This window comes from Python bivittatus, unplaced genomic scaffold, assembly GCF_059951505.1.
Source record: "Python bivittatus isolate LINGU-HERP-01145 unplaced genomic scaffold, Pbiv_v1 ctg000610_np1212, whole genome shotgun sequence".
Taxonomy (NCBI): domain Eukaryota; kingdom Metazoa; phylum Chordata; class Lepidosauria; order Squamata; family Pythonidae; genus Python; species Python bivittatus.
In genome coordinates this window covers 22,937,376-22,963,441 of record NW_028277088.1, presented here as the reverse complement: position 1 = coordinate 22,963,441, position 26,066 = coordinate 22,937,376, and the positions used below count along the sequence as shown (strand labels likewise).

The 26,066-nt window shown below is 39.1% G+C and overlaps 1 protein-coding gene and 1 long non-coding RNA gene across 5 annotated transcripts in view; one reads left to right on the top strand and one right to left on the bottom strand.

Annotated features, from left to right (window-relative positions):
- The window catches only part of LOC148214579 (uncharacterized), a 49,224-nt gene extending 33,991 nt beyond the window's left edge, over positions 1–15,233 (bottom strand). Inside the window, exons 1-3 of one of the 2 annotated variants that reach the window (XR_015797822.1) lie at positions 15,075–15,233; positions 6,413–6,601; positions 6,193–6,277 (exon numbers count right to left, since the gene is read on the bottom strand). This is a non-coding gene — a long non-coding RNA (uncharacterized LOC148214579). The remainder of the gene's footprint in view (positions 1–6,192; positions 6,278–6,412; positions 6,602–15,074) is intronic. The other variant, XR_015797821.1, reaches the window with a different exon arrangement.
- A 424-nt stretch (positions 15,234–15,657) lies between these two features.
- CDK6 (cyclin dependent kinase 6) overlaps positions 15,658–26,066 on the top strand; it is a 111,513-nt gene continuing 101,104 nt past the window's right edge. For all 3 annotated transcript variants that reach the window (XM_088150574.1, XM_088150575.1, XM_088150576.1), the window contains exons 1-2: positions 15,658–16,154; positions 23,422–23,904. In XM_088150574.1, coding sequence (XP_088006700.1) covers positions 23,672–23,904 — 233 coding nt within the window. In that variant the 5' untranslated portion in view covers positions 15,658–16,154; positions 23,422–23,671. The remainder of the gene's footprint in view (positions 16,155–23,421; positions 23,905–26,066) is intronic.

Genomic DNA, 26,066 nt, shown 5'->3' with positions numbered 1-26,066 from the left:
TCCATGATAAGCTGGACTGAGCAACACATTAATGAGGACTTAAACCTGGTCTACTCCAGTCCCAATGTGACCCCTCAGCTGCTATACCCCACTGGCAATCTCCGTTTTCTGAACCAGGAGAAGCCAGAGGAAGTCCTTGGCCACATCCACAGTGGAATATGGTGACAGCATTCTAGCCTGTACCATTTCAATCTAGATGTAACGGGCTATTTGAATAACCTCATAGGAGACAGAAATAAAAGCCAGATCCTACACAACGGTCTGATAAGAGAAATCTGAGTCCAAAGGGGAGATGGGAGTGGGGAAAGCATCTCAGAAGGGACCCTCCCTAGTTCTCTGGAAAGTAAAGGCAGGGGAGGGGGTAAGGGCTTTCAGAATTGCAAGATTCTGCTACAGTAGCCTTACAATAAAGATAGTATTAGTTCTCGTGGTTTTGGTTTCCTCAAAGGGCTGACACTATGCAAAGTAAATCTTTGAGAAGCATTAGGGGCACCTGCAGGGGGTCAAAAAAGTCAAAATAGCAGTCATGACCATTTGACTGAAGCCTCATCTTTTTACATGCATTCAACATTCCAGGAACATAAAAAAGGGTCGGGCTTTGATTGCAGTCACAATTACCATCTTGATTTCTTAAATTTCCTGTGGATGCCCCTGAGAAGAGTCTGATAAGAATTTCTCTCCAAGATACTGCACACATAGTTTTATATATTCCTAGACAGACACACAGACCTAGGAAAACATTTAAAATGAGAATTCCCCATCTGCCATCTGAAATGATATGCTGCAGTTTACCACAGCAAAACTTTGCCATCTTACTACAGCAGAACTGTATAGCTTTTCAGTTGCATTTGGACTTTGACTTGGATGTCTGGAGCCATACACCAAAAGATAGGCAGAAATGGAATATATACATAGGTAGGAACAGGACAGAACTAAGTTGGAATTTATTTCATATTTATATTTAATTTTCATTTATTTGCTGATTTCCCTTCTGTCAGGTTAAAAATTAGAGTTTGGGGGCAATTTTTGAAGCGGTTCTTACAGCTCCACTTATGGCTTTCAGGAGGGCCAGAAGATCTGCATCCTTGCTCTAGAGGAATACCTCTCAAATCAGTCATAATACGGTGGGGGGGGGGAGGGAACGATGACGGGGGACGGTCTATTCTTCAGATTACTTGATCTAAGAAATTTGGTACATGGGGTTCTTGCTCCATTCTGTACCCATGAGCTTTGATGGGAGCTGGACTATGCCCTTGTTTGGTTCTTTTATTCCAAAACTGAAAATAATCATAAGCATAGACTTCAGAGATGTTTAACCAAGATGCTGTGCCTATTGACTTTCTCCTCTCAGTAGCAGTGCATCTGCATGGTTCATGGAGGCTGCACCATGGGCTGAATCAGAGTTAAAGATATGATGAGTGTGAAGGCGACCACATCATGAGGCTTGTGTCCCAGGAGATGTTTAATTTCAAGGTGGCTAATCAAATTAAGGTAAGTGCCAGGCATCTGGCCTCCTTCTCAGGCTGTTTTTCCTGGAGAAAATTAAAAGGATTCAGTGAGACACACAGCACAAGACATATCAGTGTTGTTCCTTGCATTCTGAGTGCTGCATCAAAGAATGGTTTTACAATGCACTGAGATCTCCTAGGAGTTGCAATTTATCAACTTTCTGGATTTTTATTTATTTATTACAGGTGATTTTCTGCTACTTCAATCATTCCGATTCTAAGCAGCTCCGAGCCAAGATACAATAATGCAATATAACATACAGTAATCATAAAACAGATGCAATACTTTTACAATACTAAAACAATTGTCATATAGAAAATCCAATAATCAGAACATAACCAGTTAAACTCAGGGTTCTCCATCATCCCAGGTACAATCAACTAAGCATTCTCCAGCTCCCAAATGCTCTTTGAAATAACCAAGTTATATTTGGGGGTGAGGATCAAGATGGAATGTCTTTATGCTAGAACACCTTTATGTGCCGAATGAAATACAGAAAGGAGAAAGTGCATCATAAATAATAATTTTTAAAAAGCTATTCTGACTGCTGACTTCACAAGGCAAGTGGACAGGAAGCAAATTATTTGTGTTCAAGCCCTTCCAGATTCTCAGGGCTATACAAGGATACTTTTCTATGCATTCTGAGAAGCACAGGAAAAGAGCTAAAGTAATCTGCTTAAGAAGGACAAAGCCTTTGTAGTTTGTGTGTTTGAAAATAACAAGCAGTTAATTATGTATTCTTGGCCATTCTTTTTATTATTTTAAAAAGTAAATGTCATAAAGTTAGTTTATGCATTTCTGCAATCTTTTTTAACCACTAATATTCAACTCAAGGCTTCAGCTATGTTGCTTTGTTTCCACATAATGGGATTGCTTCTGAGTAATCATGAATTGATTTGTGTTGTACAACCCGTTAAGTAGTCCAGTGTATTTAGAGTTCTACAATTTACCAAAAAAAAAAAAAAAAGGTTCTACAATGAAGTGCAAATTTGGCATAGGCATACATAGAGATCCCTTTAAATAGATCTAAAGAAACAGCAATATCTTATAAGGTTACAGTCCTGCACTCACTTATCTGGGAGTAAGTCCTGCTGAACTCTGTAAGATTTGCTCGTGATAAGAGATAATATAGGATATATGCAAACCCTTTGAAGCTTCCTTCCAACTTTCCAGGCTGTAGGGAAGGGGTTCTCAAACTGTGAGTCATGACCCACTGAGGCTTCCCAGGCAATTTTGAGGGGGTTGCAGCTGCTCACTCTCTGCCTGAACAAGGGGCCTTTGTCAAGATATTAGTGCTAGATCAGGCTGTGCATGAGATCCAGGCACTGAGGCTTTTCTTCAACAGCCATTGTGTTCACAACCACAGTTCCTGCAACAGTCTCAGCCCATCCAGGAAAAAGGCAAGAGGAGTGGCCCCTCAGATCCCATCCTGCCACAGGCCATCCTGCAGCAGTGAGAACAAAGCTTCCAACCAGGTTTGTGCTGCTACCAGCCACATTACACTCAAGGGGCCCCTGGGTCTTTTGGTTGGCAGCCAGGTTCCATCCACCAAGCCTTTTCCATGAGGCTGAATGGAAGTAGCTGTCCACCCCAGTAAAGCAGGGTGAAATTGGACTTCGAGGAATTCCCAGTTTTCCTGGGAGTGGCAATCTGGACTTTCCAGAGAAGTAGGGGCATGAGAGGCAGGGCTCCAAAACATCCTCAGGTGAAAAGCCTGCTTTCTCTGAGGAAAAAAAAGCAGCTGGCTTGTTCCCCCCACCTCCCTTACCCAATCTTGGTGAGCTGCTATTTGAAGGACAGCAACCTTGCAATGTTATAGCTCCAGTGCTAGGTTGGAGGACTCACATCTTGCCTATTTTCTTTGAGTCTTAGGACAGCAGCTGGTTCCGAGCACCTAGAGTGCAGTCCAGATTAGCGGGCTTCCTGTCGTTGGCTGTGCATAAGCAAGTTAGCCTTGACAGCCTTCTCAGCCTCAACTCAGCCCGTTTCAGGGCAACTCTATAGCTCAAGGGCTTGTTGCTTAAATAAAGGGTTCTAGCGCTTTTCTGTTTTTTGTTCATGATCCCCTTCTGAACCTCATTTACCTCTATGACCCCCCTCATAGTCACTATTAGCTGGAAAAAGGGCGTTGTTTATTAATCTAAAGCAGTGTTTCTCAGATTTGGCAACTTTAACACATGTGGACTTCAACTCTCAGAATTCCACAGCCAACATGAAGTCCACATTTTAAAGTTGCCAAGCTTGAGAAACACTGGTCTAAACTGTATTATATAAACACTGTTTCATTCATGTATTTATTCATGTTTATTCATTATTTTAGGAGGCCATGGAACAACAAAATTTGAGAATTCCTACCTCAAGAAAAAAGTACCTTCTGATCTACATTCTGCTATACACTGCACTTAGAAATATGCACCTACTCCTAGATCAGTGATTCTCAACCTTTTTGAAGCTGCCGCCCCCCTAAGGAGCGGAAAATTTTTCAACGACCCCCTTTGTGAAAATCCTGTAATTTAGAGTATGGGGAGGGGGGGAGTTACTGAATTATAAAAGGCAAAAATTTTAAGTAATTTTTTTCAGTAGACTTACACTCCAAATTTGTTCGATTTAACTCGATACTTTTGCCCTGGAAGGTAATTGCATTCCTTTTATTAAAATTAAAATGACTAATGCAAAAAAAAAATGCTTAAATGCTCTTTTATGTAAATACGTTTATTTCAAAATGCTGTAAATACGTTTATTTTTTTGATGCTCGTTTTTAAAATTTTTTTAACTTTTAATTTTATTAATTTTATTTTTTTGCAAATGCTTTTTTAATGTTTAAAAATTCTTTATTCTTAATTAGACAATTAAAAAAACAGCAAAAAAATACGCTAAAATTTTTTTTGATGATAGTCCACAGTCCTGGGTAGAGGCGATTGATGTTACTTTGAAGCCAAAATTCTGTGAGACGATCACCATTCTGGAAGCTGGCTTTCAAAGTTTCATTAGTTTCTCAAAATTAATAATTCACGACCACGATAAAGAACTAATAAGCGCACTTACCTAGCTGACTGGTCAAATAAACAATGAAAGTAAATCGAAACTGAGGGGAAAAAACAGAAATGAAGCGAACGAAAAGCAACTCAAGAAACACGGGTCAAATCAAACATTCATATTGAAAGGACGCTCAACGCACGCACTGCGATTAATCGCGCGGGAAGACAGCTGACGCACGCGCTGCGATTAATTGCGCGGGAAAACAGCTGACGCATGCGCTGTGCTGGTTGGGATCAGAGAAGAATCGTAGTGTCGAGTTCTTCAAGGTCAGCCTACCTAGAATACAAATTCGTCTCACCATTCTTAGAAGTGTGTGAGGGCAGCCGTCGTGTAAGTTCGTTTTATTGCTGGTACAAATGGTGTAAACCGGATAATCGATTTAATAAATGTTTTGGGGAGTTTTAAAATTAAGTTCGAATGCCAAAACATGCTCATCGCCCCTCTACCGCCCAAAACATGCCCACCGCCCCCCTGCTGCCCAAAACAAGTTCACCGCCCCTCAGCATCCTCCCACCGCCCCCCGGGGGGCGGTACCGCCCCCGTTGAGAACCAATGTCCTAGATGGTAGCAAAGAGATAGAGAAAACTCTGAACTCCTTCATACCCTCTAGTGGTAATACAGATTTTTTGCAGGCCATATTAATAACCAGAATTCTGTGGATCTTAACCTGTATGTCACAAACCCGCCTTTTAGGGCGGGTCCCCATGGTCCAGTTGATACACTGAAATTTCCTTCTGCACAAGTGTGTTAAACATGGGCATGACGAAGTGATCTGATTCAATTGCAGGAAGTACACCTTCAGGGAACAGCAAGGGGCACATTTAACCTTGAATGAATAAGTGAGTATGTGAAAAAGACATGGAATAGGTGACCAACTAATTCTTTGAAGCAGCTATGTCAGAACTAATACTAAATCAGAGTCAAGCCATTTACTATGCTATGCCTTTTAAGAATGATTCAACTGCAAAAGATTGTGAATAACAGCTATTTTCATTTTGTGCTGTTCTTCAAGTACTTGTTCTTTGTAAGACTATTGCTTACTTCCAGGTAATAAAATAATTATTCATAATTTTTTTAGATTGTGCAAGTGCCTAATTTCTTAATCACTAGTTATATTTTAATAACAATATATTTAATTTTTGCTAACAAAAGTAAAATAATTATAGGAAAAACATTATTAATTCAGAACTGGACTATGGGTTGTGAAGGAGCTGGCCTCCGAATTTATTAAAGTCCTGCTTGGAAAAGATTAAAAAAAAACCCTGTCCTAACTAATGCAGACCCACTTCATGGATAGAAGATCTATTTGCACTCTTTTAAACTTTTTATTTTTACAGAGGCACCCTAAGCAGCCAGATATAATTGCCTCCATATTTAAACTCAATCTTTGAAACACAAGTCCATTTTAACATCTTACAGTTTTCCATTAAGTTATCTTTAACACCATGGAGTCTGGCATTTCTTATACTCTGAGTCCCAATTCACACTTTCATTGCAATCGATAAAAATTCTACATAATATTAAGAAACAGATGTTACTTGTGCAAACTCTATGTTTTCTACTACTTCTCCATCGTAATAAGTATATTGACGGTTCAATAGAATCATTAATTGAATTCTGGATCTGTTTAAAAAATCAACCAACCATGATATTTGTTCTGGACTTAGGATGCTGGCATAACATCACTTGGACCACACTGCTGACTGCATCAGCATTTCCAACCTCAGACCTAAAAAAAAGTGAAAGCAATTCACCGAACCATTAATAGCAGATTTTCCAGTAATAAGCCTTATCAAAACTGTGAGATGCTCAATGTATTGTATTGGCAAATCCCCAGAAATAACAACTTGATTTGTTTTTGTACCTTTGGTAGAAGTCTGATTTGCAGAAATTAGCAGGTGAATCCAGCCTGGCACTGTGATAAATATGATCCCTTCCCATTTGTTGTAGATCAAACTCGTTTTCATATGACAACTTACAGGGCAGGTTTCCAACTCTCCAAAGCAGTTTGAAGATGATCCATGCTTGTCTTCACTTCTGCCAACTTGAAGTGCTGAGAATAAGGAGTGAAAATCACCCTTCAGAGCCCCACAAGTGCTGAAGATGGAAATTGACAAAACTCTCTTCTTTTTTACCCCTGTCCTTTTGTATTGCAGGAAGAACTGCAAACTTCTCCAGCTGTCCCTTCCCTTAGAGGCCTTGAAGCTCAAGAACTAGGTGGAGAGGTAAAACAAGCCTCTCCCCTGTTGGGAAAACAACTCGTCTTTGCAGGTAAAATGAACCCTTGATCTCCTTGAGTGGGAGATCAAACTACCCACATTTCAAATTAGTCGTACAAGCATCTTTCTTTCTCTCCATTAATCCATGTTAATCCTCTACTAGGTGTCTGAAGTACAATGGTCCAGACATTAAATTAATATTCCCATAATATGCTAACCCTAGGATATCAAAAGGAAGGTTAGTATGTTGAGGAACACCAAAACTCAGTCCCTTGGCCCAGTCAATTGACTCCCAAGGAATTATATCTAACTCCAAAAGCCATGCATAGGATTAAACTCTAATTAGGCAATAATGTTGTGATAACTCCTAAAACCAGTCAGCTAACCCATTTCCCTAAGTATCCTTCAAGAAAAAAAGCTGCTTAGGGTGCTGTCAGGTTCAGCCCAAAGAACTCCAAGAGACAATGCAAATACAGTTCTGTTGCGTTTATTAGCTTCAACCTCAAGACAGAAATCTCACCAGACTGAACCCTAGTTCCCAAGCCAGCCAGCCACAACACCGTGAATTCCTTAGGGACCTCCCTAAGGTGCCAGCCTCATCTTCTTGAACTTCCCACGCTCCTGTTGGGGGCTAAGAACACGCTTATCTCCCTGAGCCTGGCCTTCATAAGTCCATTCCATCACAGGTGCCTTCATAATCATAAAATATTTGAAAGAATCACAAGTAGATGCTCTATCAATGAAGTGGGTCTTTGATTGTTAAGCCAGGGGTTCTTAATCCTGGGAGGTATCAGGAGGCTGAGTTTGAGCAGAAGTGAATGCTTTTTTGGATGAGAGACTGGTGCTGCCTGCCTCTCTTGCTTAGATTGCTGCAATGTGTTTGACACAGAGCTGCCCTTGAAGTCTACACTGAAGCTATAGCTGTTCTAGTATGCAGAAGTTCAGACAGTTATGGAAGTTAATCAGTTCACTCACGTAACATCACTGGTCCAAAAGCTAACTGGTTACCAGTTTGCTTCTGGGTACCATTCAAAGCACTGATTGTTACCTTCAAAACCCCTTTATGGAATAGGACCTGGGTAACTTTGGGATTGCCTATTCCCAGTGGTTTCTTCCTCAACATCAGGAAGTCTCCTTTCGGGCCCTTTGTCAATGCTGTCCTAGTGCAAAGGTTCATAGGATAAGAGGCACCTCCTGGAAAAAGTGTGTGACAATGCTGTATTTCCAGAATAGTAACTTCTGACCCAGTTAGCATAGCTCAATTTTATGTTGCCAGAATCATTAGTAGACACAGTCGACTGGGTTAGAGGCTAACTAGATTAAGGATGGTGTGTAAGTGCTAGGAGTTCTATATAATGTATCTCAAATGTTTACATGCTTTCAAGGTAGCAAAATTTACCCCAGTGATCATCTGACCATATATTTTATTTATTTAATTTAGAGGCCACCCAACTCAAAGGATTCTGGGCAACTTGCATATTAAAAGCAAGAATAAAACTTGAGAAACAAATCAGAGACCTCCATGAGAGAATGGGGACCCAACAAAAATCAACTTACAGAGGCTCAATAGCCACCCTACCCCAAGGGCTGGGAGAATGGCCAGGTTTTCAAGGTTTTTCAGAACATCATTAGGGTGTTGGCCACACCTGGCTTGATCATTTTTGTATGGAGTCCTTTCAACGGTTCAGAAAATCCAGATCTGCCTTTGCCAGATCTGAATCTCAAAAGAGTTGTGATTTATATAGTGAATGGAAAAATGCTCTCAACGTAACAATAATATAACATATTATTAAACCAGCAGCTGTTCTGAAAATGGATCCCTTGCTGTAGGGAAAACACTCAGGTTTTGGGGATTCTATTACCAACCAGCCCTAATGTAGATACAGAAAAATAGCTGAAAATGTAATGAAACTGTAAAGATAAGAGGACATAACAATAAATACAACACTTGCAGATATAACACTTACCTGGATTTAAGTGTTCTTTGAACATGTGATTAAAAAGGACTAATCCAAGAAAATAAACAAAATATATTGTGTTCTAAACAGTGATTAATTTTAAGAAAAAGGAAAAAAGAAAGAAAGAAAAGAAACCAGCATGTATTTCTAACAGTAAGCAGAAATCAGTTCTGAAATAGTGCACCTGCTAGCTTTGGGAAAGAGTTACGTGCATTATATTTACTGTTAGCAATTTGAAGTTGAGTATATTGTGGTGATTTCTCTTTCCTCTTACGGGTAAATAGTCTCAAGTATCAATGGAAAAAAAAACATGTTTTCCCACACCTAAATGTTACCTAATTAGCAAAGGTTGTGCCATCTAATAGCCATAGTAATAAGATTTGATCAAAGCTGTGAAATGTCAAACTGACTGAATGGGGGATCTGGTTAATATCTACTGTGATAGAACTATAAATGGTTCTCTCAAAACACTGAGAAATCTCATCAGCCTTTGCAAAACTGGCTCATTAAACTGTAGGGCCATGATGGGAATCAGAGTATCTCCTTTGTTGATGGTCTGGCAAAGTAATTGCTGATTTTGAACTGATTTGTGCAAACATAGCTCAGGCACACAAGAATACAAGATGTACTTTTGTGTGTGTTATATTTGTTATTATTTAGCTACAATTGTAACATTGACTGTGGTGCAAAAAATAAATCATTAGCTTCGTAAAATATCATTCCTACAGCTCCCAATTATTCAAATAGTATAGCAATGAATAATTAAGGCAGATGGAAATGTTGTTCTAGCTCCTTTGAAGAGCAGAACACAAACTGGGAGGAACTTACACTGTCTTATCAGCTGGTCTTACCCTTCCTGAACTCTCTCCATCCAAGTATACAGGAATATTCACACTGAACCCAGGAATATCCACATCTTATAAAAAAAGAATAGTAGCTGACAACCATTTAATGCCAGAGAAAGCAAGTCATCCATTCAAATTATGAGCATTTCTCATTCTTTATAGTTCATCTTATTTAGGCAATGGGGTCAAGAGAGAGAAGGCGCTGATGAGAACAAAAAACCCCTCCCTTTCAGTGTCTATTTCATGGTTTTCTCAAGAGGTAGCTGCCTTATTTTTGTAAATCAATGTCTCTTGAAGCCATCCTTGTATTTAGAATCCCCCCACTAGATTGACAGCATGTATTTCAGTTTCTCACAGCAGGAGACAAGCAGTCTGGAAGCCAACTCTTTAGATGTCTTTGTTGTCATTTGACAATTCAGATGTGGACAAAAGTTCTCCTGCAGGTTGGGAAGATGGATTGGATTACTATGTGGCCAAAACAGAACTCATTCCTAGGATTGCTTTGCCTTATGAGTTAAAAACTGGGCAGGACTGATCTCCAGAAAAGACTTGAGCTACTGTAAGGTCAAGGGCCAGGTTTACAACTGCACTGACATCTGTTAAAGTGAAGTTGACATTTCTGAATGTACTATAAAGTAATGAGGGCTATATAAGTATTACAGTATTCTCACATTCTTCCTTAACTCAAGGCCATGTACATGTTACATACTATCCAGACCACTTTGTCTGGCCAAATGAGGATTTGAACTTGGTCTGTATGACACTGAAATCTATTATCAATGTTAAAAAAGAGGCCTCTTCCAACACTCTCTCTGACACACTGGAAGAAAGTATTGAGACTACTGAAAGAGTATCTAAAGTACTAATTGAACCACATAGAGTTAGAAGTGGACATTTCCACTTGATTCCAACAGCCTGCTGAGTGTAAAAAACTGAAGCATCTTTGATGGATGGCTATATAACCTACATGTGGTAAAAGGGAGTCCACCACTTCTTTGGGCAATTGATTCCAACTGTCCTATAATCAAGAAGTTTTATCAAACATGTACTTTACTTAATAGAACGGGTTCTAGCAGACTGGCACACATCTGATCTATCTCTAAGATGGAAGGTCACTGGAACAGAACTTACAGAGTATAGTAAGATAATAAAACAATACCAAAGTTAAACATCATAATGTGAAATGTTTCAGACAATGAGCCATTCTTTCTTCCAGATATTCCATTCCATTCCAACTACACCTCTACAGCCAGTTCTTTAAATATTAGGATGTGTAATGTTTACTAGAGAGCCAGTTTGGTGTGGTGGTTAAGGCATCAGGCTAGAAACCAGGAGAACGTAAGTTCTAGTCCCACCTTAGGCACAAAGCCAACTGAGTGATCTTGGGCCAGTCACTCTCAGCCCTAGGAAGCAGGCAATGGCAAACCACTTCTGAAATCTGGCCAAGAAAACTGCAGGGAGTTGTCCAGGCAGTCATGAGGAGTCAACACTGACTTGAAAGCACCAAAAAAAAAAAAAGTTTACTGTAATATCAGCAATTGCACTTACATTTTAATTAAGCTATTCATTTCATTTCCTCTGTACTGTTTATGTGGTGAGCAAATATTCTTTTGATGGAAAGTTAAATACAATACATAAAATAATTTCATGCTTCCCAATCAGATTCTGATCATGCAATCTTTCTCCCTCATCCCAGTACTGGGGTATGCAACGTCTCCCCATTGTATAATCAGATGATGTCTTCCCCAATCCCCATACTACATTTGCCTTTTTTATTTTCCACAAAGGCATCTGTTGAAAAACAATTGGAATAACTGCCCTAAGGCCCTTCCAATATAGAGCCAGGATTCCTAGATTATCAGCAATTATTATAAATAATAGTAATAATAACAATTTGTTATTGCCATATTCTAATAATTGTAGAGTGTAGTCCTTTAGCAAAATGACACCATATTGTGTATCTGTGTCTATGTCTGTGTGTAGTAGAGATCAGTAAAATAATGGTGCTACAATAAAGTTAATACATGTGAAACAGGAACATTTTAAATGTATCCAACATTTTTCTGTAGCTCTGCATTGTGAGAGACAACCATAATAGCAAATGAACAGCTGTTACTTTGTCCATTTGCTCTCTGGATCATTTTCCCTCATGAAATCCTTGCAGATATGTAAGGTTCTATCAAATACAATTTTTCAAATAATATGAGATAATAAAGAGGACATGATAATAAAGCCCTATCTGCATTCTCAAACCAGAATTTTAAACATGTTTCTCTTGAACTGCAAGCAAGGAAAATAAAACAGTTTCTCAAGAGATATTGGAACACCTGCCACTTAGCAGTTAACTACAATGCTATCATGTTCTAAGGGGCAGGTGTTAAAGTAATACTTATATTTATAAAGGCTAAGAGCATTCAAAGACTGGGTTACCACAGATTAAAATGTTTATTGGAGAGGGCAGTGTTCCAAGCTCTATCTTCATACATATATATGTAAATCCTGTGGAAGCCCACTCTTAATTTATATGAATGAACTGATCTGAGTTTGATTTCTTTTCACACAGCCATCATATTAATACTGAAATACTATATTGTGCCAAAGAGGATAACAATAAGAGGGGAAAGAAAAGCTGAACCCAATAAGCATTTTTCTTCAGCTGCTAGAGATCTGTACTACAGTACATAAATGCAGTTGCAAACTACAGCAGTTAAAGGATCTATTGTTTTAAGTGTTTTGTATCTTTCTTCCCCATTTCAGCCCATCGTTTCATGGTCATATGGTTGTAAGAATGAGAGGATTAGAATTAGACTGAGCCACATGTCTGATTTTACGATTATGCTGCTTGTCTGCCAAAATACTTAGATAAAGGAAATTATCATCTTATTACAGTGGGCTCTGAGAGGGATATCAAAAAGGCTGGTCTCATGTTAGACCTGAAGGTGAACTGGGATAGAGTTTCTGTTGTGGAGACCCATAAAATAAAATGTATCTTGAAGAGAAATTCTAGTGTCTCTAAGAATTCATTTTTGTAAATGGAAGACCTTTACAGCACCTTCTTCTATGGGAATCCTTTTCCCACTATCAGTACTCTGCATGGTAACAGTGCGCAAATGATGCAAAATCATTCTCTATAACTAGTTCACCCTCCTCACCCCTATGCTAGGGTTACATCGACTGGTGTGCTCTGGATGTTTTGGAATACAACTCCAATTGCTTATGTTTGCGAACATTGAAGCAACAGTCCTTCCGAACTGGGGTGGAGTAACATCAGAGAGCCATTCCGATGAAAGGGAGAAAGAAGTATTTCTTCCTTCTTCCTGACCCATTTTCTAATTAAAGATATCATAATACAGTATTTGTTTTTAGCCTTGAAGATGCCCCAATACTTTGTGTAAGCCTTAGAGCACTATTTTTTGGTGAAAGTACTTCCAACTTTTCTACGGGAAACAGAATTCCTGAATTTTGCTTCTGGATTTTATATTTCATCTCAATCTCCAGTCAGCTCTGCTTGGTGGAGTTCAATCTGTGCTCATAAAAGAGGGAGAACCAGTTACTGGGAGCCGGTTCACAAAAAACATTAGCTGTAATACGGTTGGCTTAGGGTGATATATGAACCAAGCTGTGGCTTAGTGCCTTGGGAACCCAGCTACAATGGCTTGTACAACAAATTATTGTTAAATGCATTGATAATTATATGTGAATGCAGCCTATATGTAACAAATAGACACATAGACAAGGAAGGTGGATCACCGATTCCCACTTTAAGTGTTAGAGTACTAGCAAATGCAAAGTTCAATGTGGATGCTTCTAGATTCAGTTGAGAAAGGCCACCTGCTTCTAAATTTAGCTGCAAATGGTATCGTATTTAGATATTTCTGTCTACCTCTTACAGTTTCTATAGAGTTTCGCACAGCATTACATCCGAATGCATTACTATATTTGAACTAGGAACTCTGATTTATTATTTGATCATCTGATTTTTTAGAATTCTTCAGTATATTGTTTAAAGTAACTGACTTCATGCTTACAGTGTCTGCGTGTGGGATTTTCATGGGCGTATTTGAGCATCTTAGCCGTGGCATCTATTAATGATAGTTGTTACATTGCCACTAAGTCACCCACATTGACTCTCCTGGTGTTCTCCAGATAATAAAGAGTTTACTTATATATCTGGAATGCCTTTCATATCAGTTCCTGCATGCTCAACACTTCTTTCCATCAACTCAGTTTTACTCTAGCCACAATACATTTACTAAATAGAAAATAATGCATCCCTTAAGGCTTTAATACCTTGTTATCTTCTGCATAGGAAAGCTGACTGAAGTTAATGGGAGATAGATGTATATTACCACATAGCAGATGACAATATACTCACTGGAATGCAGATGGAAGGATTTGCATGTGGAAAACACGCCTTCCTGTGCTCACAATGAACCTTTTTTTGTTCAGCAGCTTGGCCCAAAGATCTCTAACTACTGTTATTAAATAGGATTTAATATTTGTGGGGGACTTCCACAAGCACCTCCTGCCACTGACACATGTTGACTCGCTTTAGAATGACAGAACTACAGAAACAGCTTCCGCTTGGCCTAGAACAGCATCCAGTTTGAAAACTGACTGACCGTTGCAGAGAAAATTAAATAATGATACGTAAGAAAATTGTCAGAAAAAAGAGATTAGTAAACAACAGGAGATCCATTGTTACCTGCTGAAATACAGTGTCAGTGTGTAAAGATCTAAGATTCTCAGCTATAACTTCACAAAAAGTAAATTACTGAAAAATCAAGGTTACGGTCACATATATGACTATGCTACACTAGAATATGGTATTACTTAATAATGCCCCCACTTGCATTAAAATGATCTTCCTGGAACAGATTAAACAGTCCCCAACAAATTGATCAGCTTCCTCATACAGTATTTCAAAGCAGAACATAAGCAGAGCTGAACTACAAAATATCCATTGGGTCCAATGGGGTTTAAACTAAGTATGGAGATATAATTTGGTCTTAAAGTCAGTAGGATTTTGAGAGTTACCAGTGTTTTCAATTGTAGAATTAGGCACGACTCTGAATTTACAGTATATAGTCTAGGAGAGATTTTATATTCTGCATAGGTGAATGCCATATGGAATCATTTCAAATATTTTGGTAGAATGTTAAAGAAAAAATTAAAGGTGCAATTTCAGACTAAAGGAAAATGTATCCAATAACATTTCTCTACTATGTCTTCTCTTTCCTCCATTCTGCACCCTTCCAACATTGTTGATATCATGGATATTTTTATTTAGCCAGTCTCAGCTGCAATATGCAAGAGCCCTGGAGGCTCATTTTGGGGCGGATTAGATGTTTTGTGAAAAAATTAAATACCATTCCTAAAGCTAATGCAAATAAAAGGACTGAAGACAGTTGTTACATCTTGCCTAGGGCCACCCAACACGGGATGAGATTTGCAACGGGAAAGTCAGATTACAGCTCTTCCTCGACTTTACGATTCTTATTTACCGGCGTCAGGACCGCAACGCTCGCTCCCATCATTACAGTTCTTGCTGGCGATTTATACAGCGCCGAGCACGGAAGCCTCCCAGGAGAGCACGGTGATGCGGCCGGCGCTCCTCCCCGCGTTGGGTTGTCCTTCCCGCGCCTCGCCGAGCGCCCTGCGTGCTCCTCCGGTCTCCGGGCGCCTGCTCCTGGCCGCTGTGCTCGCCGATGCGACCCGTGCGGTATGCGGCTGCTTCTGGCAGAGAGCTCATGAAGGATTTCATTGAGTGTGAAGACAGAGAGCAGAGACAGAAAGGAGAAGAAGGCGGCCGCAGCCTTTGTAGTCTGGCTGGAATGCGGAAATGTTGAAGCACTATGTCAAACTTTTTTGAAACGGGGTCAAGTCACATTCAGCCAGCGTGGGAAACCAAGGGGGGGAAAAAAAGTGGAGGCGAGGTGGGGGGAAACTCTTTTGCTCCTGCTGCTGCTCTCAAACCGAGCTCAGGAACCGAGGAGAGAGAGAAACTGGGACTGCGTGGAGCGGCGGCGGCGGCGGCGGCGGCAGGCAGCGTGCGGAGCTAGCGCGGAGCCTCGCGCTCAGGGGAGACGGTTCGTTGCAAGGCTTTGATCAGCCCCAGAAAATTCAGCAGCGCCTCTCTCTTTCCCCAAGGGGGGAGGGAGGGAGGGGGAGGGAGGGGAGTTACGAGATCCTCAGCGCTTTAAGGTGTAGCCTCCCCTCTTGGCTGGCAGGAAGATGCGAACTCGGGGCAGCGGCGGAGCTTCGGAGTTGCTGCCGCCACTACCTGTGTGGCCCCAGCCGCGGCTGCTCCGCTCCGCTCGTGGAAGCTCAGCCCCCCCTGTCACCATGTGAACGCTTTGAATCCGGATCGGATCTGCTGCCTGCCTCCTTATTCTCATGGGAAGCGGAATATTTTAAAAAGGCATAGAAAAGACGCTCTCCTTCATTTTTTGTTTCTGCCTCACCAGCGCCTTGCTTCTCATCGTTCTCTTTTTTTAATTATTATTTTTAACCCCTGCCTTCCTGGAGACCACTTAGGTGGGAACTTCCTCTGAAGATCCGAAGCCGCGCCAGAGCAACTCCAGGTACTTATAAAAGTGCCCATGTGCTCTTCACAGACCTGTAGCCTAATGCTTCGTGAATTTCCACGGGCGGGTGCGTGGGTGGGATGGGGCTATCCAGACAGCAGAAGTGGGTGGGGGGAGTGAAAGGTATTGTTATTCTCGTTTCGCCCCCTCCCTCCACGTTACATGCATGCCGCATAGGGGGGCGCTTTGGGGTGGTCCTTGTGCGATCGGCGCGGTTTCTACGACAAACCACGTCCCGTGTCTGCGTGTGGGATTTTCATGGGCACGTTTGAGCGTCTTAGCCGTGGCCGGAATAAGAAAGGGTGGGGAAGTGTTGCTTTGCAGGGGAAAAAAAAAGTTTATTTCACTTATTGTCTATTTTAGGAGGCTGCAGAAGGACATTAGAGAAAAGGGAAGGGGTTCATCCGCCCTAGCCGTGCTGTTGCCGGCAGCCCAGTAGCACACATAGAGCATCAGGCTGATGCATGATTTCTTCGCGAAACTTGTGCAGGACGAGCAGTTGAGCGTAGTTTCTTGGAGGGGGAACCCTAACGCTAACCCTTGACCCCCTTTCCCCTCCCCAGGATGTGTATTTTTATTAAACCGGTAACTGTCCGTCGCCAGCAGCCGCGAGCACTCCGCACGGAGCTCCCGCATCGTAAACCGTCCCCCGACTGCCTGCGAGGTCGCCTTCAACGAGCGAAAACGGTGTTGCCCGAGGCCCCGCTCCTTGGCGACCTCCCACATGGAGCCGCCCCCGCTTCCCATCTCCCGACCTCACACATGTGAGGCCGCCTGGACGGTGGGGGGCGACCTCCATCCCGGAGGCACTCTGCGGCTCCGCCCTCTCGTTGGTCATTCTGATTTCCTATTGGCTACTAACCCTTTCCCTCAGAGAGTCTTCTTCAAGGGGGCACGTGGAGTGTTTTCTCCTCTCCCGCAGTCGCAACTTGTGGCTCCTTGAGCTGTTGTCTTTCATTTCTAACAGACGAGGGTCCAAGTTGCGGCAGAATTGTCGGATCTCTTTTCAAGCACATTTTAATGATGTAGCAACCTTGTGGAAACTAAATTGGGCTAGTCAATTGGTTTGGGGAGACCTTCTGAAAGCCCTACATGCGCAGCTTTGAATTTCATAGTGGAAGAAAGGTGGGATCTAAATATATTTTATAAAATAATTGTAATCTTATGATCAAGAGAATAACAGCTATTTAGCACTCACTCCAAAAAAGCCATGGCCATCTTCAAGGTTCAGAGACTTCGGGGTCCTCTGTTTTAGCAGCACAACTTCCAGAATTTGTAACCCAAATTCCTTAAGCATGCTAAAGTTCCCAACTTTAATTTCTGGTTTGTCCAGCTAAGACTGGCCACAATTCCTGCCAAAGATTACAGAGAATCACTGCCGCTCACTGTAGATCAGCTTTTTTCCATCTGGTACCAGAATAGAATTGCTAATTTTGAAGAAGGGAATGTGAAACTTAGAAATAGAATTCAAATTTATGTTTTTAAATATTAAGATATAAATCATAATATTCAACAGGCAAAATAAACATTACAGTTATTGTATAGTTAGCTATCATGTCTGGATTTTAAAGTTATCAGTTGTGGGCTGATCTGTTTTTCATTGGATTGGAGCTGAGGAGGAAAGGGTTAAGCTTCCTTTGCCTTCTTGTCCTCCTCTTGTTAACATTTTTAAAAACACAACACATGATTGCTGTCTTGTTGACTCTGAGAAGAGAAATACAGTGTTCACTTGAAATGCTAAATTAGCCTTTCATCTGTGTCTTTAGATGTGTTGGCTGGAAATGATGGGTCTTGTAATCCAATGTATTTGGAAGATGATAGTTGGCTGTGCTGAGCTGTGATTTTGTACCATGTGCACAAGATGGAAGGATTCCATGCAAAGTGAGGAATTCAAATGCTGCCCTCTTTCCTGTTCTTCTGTAAACAGGGAAGAACAGAAACCAGAATGTAGTGCTACTCCACGTTCATTATTGTATGTATTGGAAATTGGTTTAAAACAAATACTTATTTGTTAAGTCAGGATTAGAACTTTGTGAAAATTCTGAACATCTACATCTGGCACAGAAAAAAAATGCTATTTAGGACAATTATGGGCTTCATTTCTTCCCAATCCCACAACTGTTAGCAGGACTCAAATTTCATACATCCTTTGATGTAGTATATTGGTTCTGATCCATAATTAAGAATTCTGTAACTAAGAAAGTAAGAGTATTTCTTTTCCTGAAGAACTTTATTGAGAGAAAGCATCTTACTTGGGATAGAAAATCTGCAGGCATTAAAACCCAGACACTTTGCTGGCAACAGTAAGGAAAGTCTTTATAAAATTATATCTGAGTTCTTTATTAGGGCTCTTTCCCTTACCCAACAATTTATGCAGGGAGAAAAACCAGGACATTTAAAAGTATTTGAAAGCCCAGTGGAGCACAGTATTTTTGAATAGCCTACCCAAAACTAAATGAAGACGAGGCTACTCTAACCTAGGAAAGACAGTGTTTTAGTTTACAACTGAATGCTTCCATAGAAAGTCCCTGTAATGTGTGTCTATGAATCTGAACTTTCTTGTGGTAGGACATTTAGAAGAACCTCTTGAAAATTATCTTTAAGCAGGTTCATTTTGGGGAAGGTAATCTTTCAGATATCTTGGTGCCAATCTATTTAGGAATGTATAGGTAAGGACCCCATCTTGAATTATGTCCAGAAACAAATTGACACCTATTATGGTTTATGCAGCTGACTGCTGCAGATTATGTTAAGGCAGTCCCATACAAAATGTATTGTATCAATCTACATGAAAGGAGTTAGTTCATGGAACACTATGGCCAACATCACAGTAAATATCTTCTGAACTGTTTGCAGATATTTTAGTTGTAACTGGGTTTCTTGCTTAGAGGTTTTATTCATATTTTCTCTCAGACTGTGAGCAGAAAGAACTTGCTAGTTGTATTTTGTCTGTGGTGTTTCTATGTGTTACTCAGATCACTTTGTCTTCCTTGCCATTGAATTGTTGCAGCATTTGGTATAATACTATCAGAGGTTGAGACCACTGACCTTATCACAATATTCATAAGCATAAACACTGCAAAGACATGACATAGGTTTTTTTTCTGGAGATAATTGTTATCCTTACCACAAATCAAAGTGAGTGCAAGTTGAAAATGTGTGTATTGCCAAGTGACAACTGTTATGCTGATAACTCATGGATTACTTATTCCTTGTTTTCTTGAATGATTTTGTAGCATTCACTGCTTAAAGTATGTTCCCAGTTTATTATTTTGAACCTTTTTGCAATACCATAATGAGTCAATAACCATTGGTTCATGAAAGACTGCTGCATACCATAAAGTATGAACAAGAGGTTGCCAGCAGGGTTCTTAGAACAATAAAAGTTCTATAGTAGTAGAGAAAAATGTTGTAAGTTGGTATAAAAAGAGGGTAAGTTCTTTTCCCTTTTCAACAATTATCTGTCAGATAAAGATGTATTTAAAATTTAAAGATAATAGTTTTCTTGAGTAGACAAATGCGTTAACTGCCAATACTTTTTTTTTTTTTTTAGTACCAAAATATGTTTGCCTTCAAAAATGCTTTATAGGACACTGGTTGAGAAAAGTTAGCATATGCCATAAAGCTGATGAAAGTTGGCATATGTCATACTAAATTTGTTAGCCTTCGTATATGGTTTTCCCAACTATTAAGTCGTGATGTCATGGATTCTTCTGCCACTTTCCTGTACTTACTTACCAGAAAATAATCTCCATTCAACTCAGTAACTTTGAGTAGTCATTTAGAGAATGGTATTATTCATAATCTTTTCAACTGCTCAGGTTGTCACTAGTGGAGTTTTGACAAACAGCAGCTTAAGTATGCAAAATAAAAGCTCAAATTGGAGAGAAGGAAAACATTACATAGTGCATAAAGTCTGGAAAAAAATTGAGTACTTCGCAATTCATGAGTAAAGAATCAGAAAAGGAGCTGAATGTTGGAAGGGGAAGGAGAGCCCAGGAAAAAGCATGGACAGGAGGGAAAACTTAATGGAGGAAGTAGAAAGCTGAGGAAGAAATAGTCTGTGTGAAAGATACATGCAGAGAAACATAAGATTTAAAAAGAGAACTATGCTATAACATAAATAAAAAGGATGGTTGGAGTAGTTAGGGAAATAGGAGAGACAATATAGTGGGAAAAGAGCTTATAAGAAAAGTAACCAAAGTACAAAGACCAATAGGCCAGACTTGTCCAATCTAGCATATTGTGTATTGGGCAACAGATACCAGTCTTCCCAGCTAGTCTTCTTCATTGATTAGGAATTCCTTTTCATTGCTTAGGAATTCTGAGACTAGTTTAAGATCCATGTAGAACACAGGTACAGGCAATAGAGCTTTATGAAGAATTTGAAAGAGATGCTTCACAAACTAAGTTCGCACAAATAGAGCATCTTTCTTGAGGCATTATAGTAGCCACACCCTTTGAAAGGCTTGTGTGGCTACTTCGAAATCTATCTTCTCATTGAATACATAGGTGTGTCCAGCTCCTTTTCTTTACAGTAATCCCAGGAGAAGTGTTTTCAAATGGGGAGGATTTTTTAACCAACTGCACAAATTTTGTAAAGGACATGGCTACTTTAATAAGATGTGCTCAGTCCACAGTGACCCACATTGTGAAGGAGTTTTTTCATATGGTTTACACAGCTGTAATAGGCAATATATTCAAAAGCAGAGAATTAAACAGGAAGATGAAGGAGGCACAGAAGTAGGAAATAGCTTTGGGATAGCTAAGCAGAATTCTAATGCTTGGGGTACAAAATCAATTATTCTGTTGTTAATAAGCTCAGCTTCACAAAACTCATAGGAAACATAGGCCTGGTTCATGCTCAACCATAATATGTTTGGTTTAATATTTTGTGTGAGCCAGGCATGGTGTTTTCTTCAAAAAACTGTAGTTTAAAAATTCTGGCTTGCTGTTATCTGTGAATGTACCCATTGTCTTTTCTATATTTTACTGAATTTGTTTCAGATTTTTATCTGTAAAATACTAACAATTACCTTAATAATCTTGAAGTTATGTTAAAATAATCTCTTTTTTCATAATTCCTGATTTTTGGCATTTACTTACAGCAAAATTAAAGAGTTTTTTATTCTTGGTGATGCTTTGGTTGCTCATTAGTGATAATGCAGAGAAGTTGGTGATCTGTATATAGACAGGTTTTGTAGCCCTTGTCACTCCTTATTACTTGAAGGTTGAATTTGCTGTAGCCAGTCATAATTTATCACTGATTGTAGATGACAACTATGGATATAAAGCTTACTTCTCTCAACCATGCATTGCTTTTTCATTGTTGAATCATTCCCACATTGTCTTGTGAATTCTTCATATACTGGATCTTTTAAACATCTACTTAGAAAAAGATGAGGCTTATAAATATTAGGGGTTTTGGATTTGATAAATTAACATTTGTAATTTGATTAAAAATGAACACTACTATTTGGCTACTTTTACTGTTTCTGACTAGATGTGCACACTGCTTCAGGCAAAGTTAAGCACTTTTAAGTATAGTAATTTCAGTGGGAGGGATCTTAAGCATAGAAAGCATTCAACACCATTGTGCTTAGTGAGGTTAAAAACCATGACTTTGTCCTGTGATGAACATTGGGGAATCTTCTTTCTATCTGCCTTTGGATGAATCTGTATATTTCTCTTTGTGTGTTTCTAAACTACAGTAGTGGATGTCTCTTCAGTTGTGTATAACAATCAGGGCATTTTTAAATCCAAGTATGATCAATGTAGAACAGGTATTAATATTGAAAAATGTATTTTGTATTTTTTCTGTTCATCTTTATTAATTTAGCCTTTCTCTCTTCTCCCCAAATTACGATAACGGCGGAATTTGAAAAGAAGTCTTGATTTGTTCAGAGTCACTTGCATCTTTATCATTGGATTTCTTAGTTGTTGCAGTGCATGTTACTTGTATTGTGTTTCCATCCCATGTCCACTTATAGAATGTTTCTTGGGCTTCTATTGCTCATGCACCAAGATTATTGAAGCATTTGTCTTAATCCTATTTAAAATAAATCATATGTGTTCAGTTGTAATCCATTAAAAGTAATTATTTTAATTATAAATTTCAATTAATTATACATATTATATTTATCTAAAAGGAACTCATTAGATTCTTTTTCCCAAATAAATTACCTTTAACATGTGAGAGTTGTCTTAGATTCACAGAAATTTAGTAATGGGACCAATAAATATTTTCTTATAATCTTCCTTTTTGGAATAGAAATTTTTAAATTCAGAGCTGTCTTATTTTGTGGTAAATACAATTCATACTCAACATATTACAGAGTTTATTATTGAAGGGGGCTTAGTCATAATATGATTTACACCCCAAAGGCTCTCTTGCACATTGCTAACTCTGCAAATAGAGGCTGAAAAGTCCTCAGCCTATATCCAAACCCATTTCTTTTCTATTTAGCCTTGCTGCAGCTTTGCTTATATGGCTGTTGCTGTCAATTCCATAGCACTTCTCTAATTAGATTAATTAATTAGATTAGAGAAGTTTCTCCCAATCTGGGCACCCTCCAGATGTGTGGACTTTATTCCCAGAATTCTCAGCAACAGCAAACAATGTATTTGTTGAGGAGTTTTGGAAGTTGAAGTCTATAAATCTGAAAGGCACCTCAATGGATTATACTCTGTCCTTGAAGATGGTTTGGAAATTTTAGCTAATAGAAATAGAAAACTTCAGTTAAAAAAAAATGGTCACGAGTTTATTCTGAGGCTTAACTCAGTGTGACAGTCTTGATTTGCAGAGTTTAGAATGCTTAGATTGTGACCAGTTCAGTGGAGAGGTTCACATATTGAGATGTGCCATATTGCAATTTGTTTGGCTTAATACACTGTGTGTATCCAGTTACAACTTGATATGTAAACACAGCCAGTATGGCTTGTTCCACAAACTGTAGTTAATACTACCCTTGGTTTAGTGTGGGGGGTAATTCCAACCATTGTCTTTTGGACCAACGTACCTCACAAGTTTGTTGAGAAAATAAAATGAGCACTATTTGAAAGGAGACACCATTACTAACACAGTATAGGGAATGGGGTACTAATACTGATAATGGGAATGTAGCCTGGTAATGCACACTAAGTAGTGAAACTAATGCTATTAAATGTACTAACTAAAGTGAAGTAATAAATGAAAGGATATTCTGTGATGGAGAAATAATACTATGTTCTTTCTTTCTTTTTCTCTCACCCTTTGGTTCTATAGATTGAATTGGGTTTACACAGAGATTTATTCCAAAGACCATGAGATAATTGTCACCAGCTAAGCAACAAGACAAGCAGGGTTTATTACTACAGTTCTGGAATGTTGCATCCTGTTGGCTGGCCCATCTGTAATTGTTCTGGACACATGTTGAAGTAGCAGAAAAGGCAGATTTGCAACTGGAATCCAGGTTAAAAGCTACAACAGTTGGAACACCAGAGAACAACTGGTGAAGAAGGAAAGCCGTGAAGTCATGGATAAGGACAGCATGAGCCTAGCTGACCAGCAGTATGAATGTGTAGCGGAAATTGGTGAAGGAGCTTATGGGAAAGTGTTCAAGGCTCGGGACTTGAAGAATGGAGGGCGCTTTGTAGCACTGAAGAGGGTGCGGGTGCAGACCAGCGAGGAGGGGATGCCGCTTTCCACTATACGCGAGGTGGCAGTCTTGAAGCATCTGGAAACATTTGAGCATCCCAACGTGGTCAGGTGAGGAAGTGGGGCAAGGAATGTGATCAACTCTGTTTGAGATTGGATGTGTAGATTGAATGAGAATTTTAAGCAAAGGCATTTGGATAATCTGAGCATTAGAGCAGATGTATAGAATGAACTCAGAGTTTGTTTAAGTGAGTACATTGCCAGCCTAACCCACCTTTGCTTGAGCTTTGCCTCCTACGCATTCAAACATCCATCTCCAGAGGCATAGGTGTGTGACTTAAGTATTTGAGTGGATGGGCACGGTGCCACATGTATGCACTGATTTCTGGAACACCCAAAAAATAATAATAATAAAAAGAGATTGTCTTTTGTACTGGGAATTGGTTGTGCCTAGGTCAACCTATGATTTTTTAGCACTATCAAATATTGCCATTAAGGCAATAATCATACGATATAGTAACCAAGTTAATTTTTAAATTAGAAATTAGTCTAGAATATGTAGTCCCTTCTAAACAATTCAAGAGAATATAGAATATATTACATTCTCATGTAAAATAGAAATTCAAAATGAGTAAAGTAAATAATAGTGCTGAAATTTTATGCAATGGTAAACTTAAATCCAGCTGTTAAAAACCATGCTGAATAAAAACAATTCCAAAATATGCCAAGGCTTGAATTTCTCTGAGATCTCAAATGAGAGTATTAATGCTGTGTTCACACATTACAGTGAGTTTTGCTTAATTTAAAAAGCCAGAGTTGGCTTGGTTTATATATTGGATTAAGCCATAAAATTATTGTTAGTACACCATAGTGACTGGATTTGCACAACTTGTTAAGCCAAAATTAAACAAATTGCAATATGACTTTCTGCAATGTGTAAACTTAGTTGTGAAGTCACAAACGTGTCACCACATGCCTAAACTACTTGGATGTACAAAGCATGAATTCTGGAGTATGTTTCCAATAATCTTTACAATCCTGGCAAGTGATAGGGCAGATGATGATTGAGCAAGTGAGGATCCAAGTTGTCAAGTAATGTAGGAACACTCAATGTTAATTGGTGTGAATTTACAGTGTTTTATTTGCCTGCCTGGTCAGATGTAAGCCCTATTGAATTTAATGGAATTTAACCTCCACTGCAGATTGTAGCCTTAGTTGCATGTGGCCTTAAAGTTTATTACTTCTTAGGCCACATGGGCTCTTAATTTGTGATGTCAATTCCTGGCCAAATCTTTAATAGGTTAGAAAAATATGATTTGGAATATAAGTAAGAAAAAGAAAAAGAAGAAAGAGTTGTATATTATTATTCTTCCCACCTATGATAGTTTTAGCTTTTGTAAGTTTTAGCTTTTATAAATGGTTCAGAAATAATACAAGGCTGTTCATCAGTAACAGAATAGTCCTGTGTGTTCATGTCTATAATTTGTGCTATGTTCTTGCTGATGTGATAGCTGCAGAGGAAGATTCATTTACCAGTTTCATGGGTGGAGTCCCAGTAGTTCTAATCATACTGTTTCTTTAGATGAGTAATATGTCTGATATGTAATAATACGAGGTTCAAATGTACATGATGATTAATTATAAAAAAAATGCCTATACATACCAGGTATCATGATGGAATTTGAAAAAAGCTAAGTTAGGACTTTCAGTGAAACTTTCCAAGGAATTTCTGCAAGTATGTAATTAAGTAATAAATCTTCATATTTGGAACCTACTAAAATAAAACTTCTGCAATCCTATATCTACTTTACTTACTTGACACATCAAGTACGTAAAGTAGATATAGGATTGCAGAAGTTTACACGTAAATAATAGTATTCTATACCTATCAACTTAATGAGATTATGAAGATCCTTATGTTTTGCTTTTCTAGATGCAACAAAGAATCTATCTTATGTGTAAATAGTTTTTATAAAATGGTGTATTGAGTGTTTACAGTATATCTAAAAGATAATTAACTTGATGGTGCTGCTGATTGAAGTATATTTCAGTAGAATTCAAGACTAGTTAAGATCTGTTAATTTTTACTCATTGAGTGCACTTTCTGAGTGAATTTGTAAGCTTTGTCAGTCTTCCCCAAACTGGTAACCTTGAGGGATATTGTACTGCAACTTCCATTATTTCCAGACAATGTGGGCAATAGCTGTGCTGATACAGATGATGAGAATCATGCTTTCCCATTTGGAGGGCAGCAGGGTGGGGAAAAGTGATCT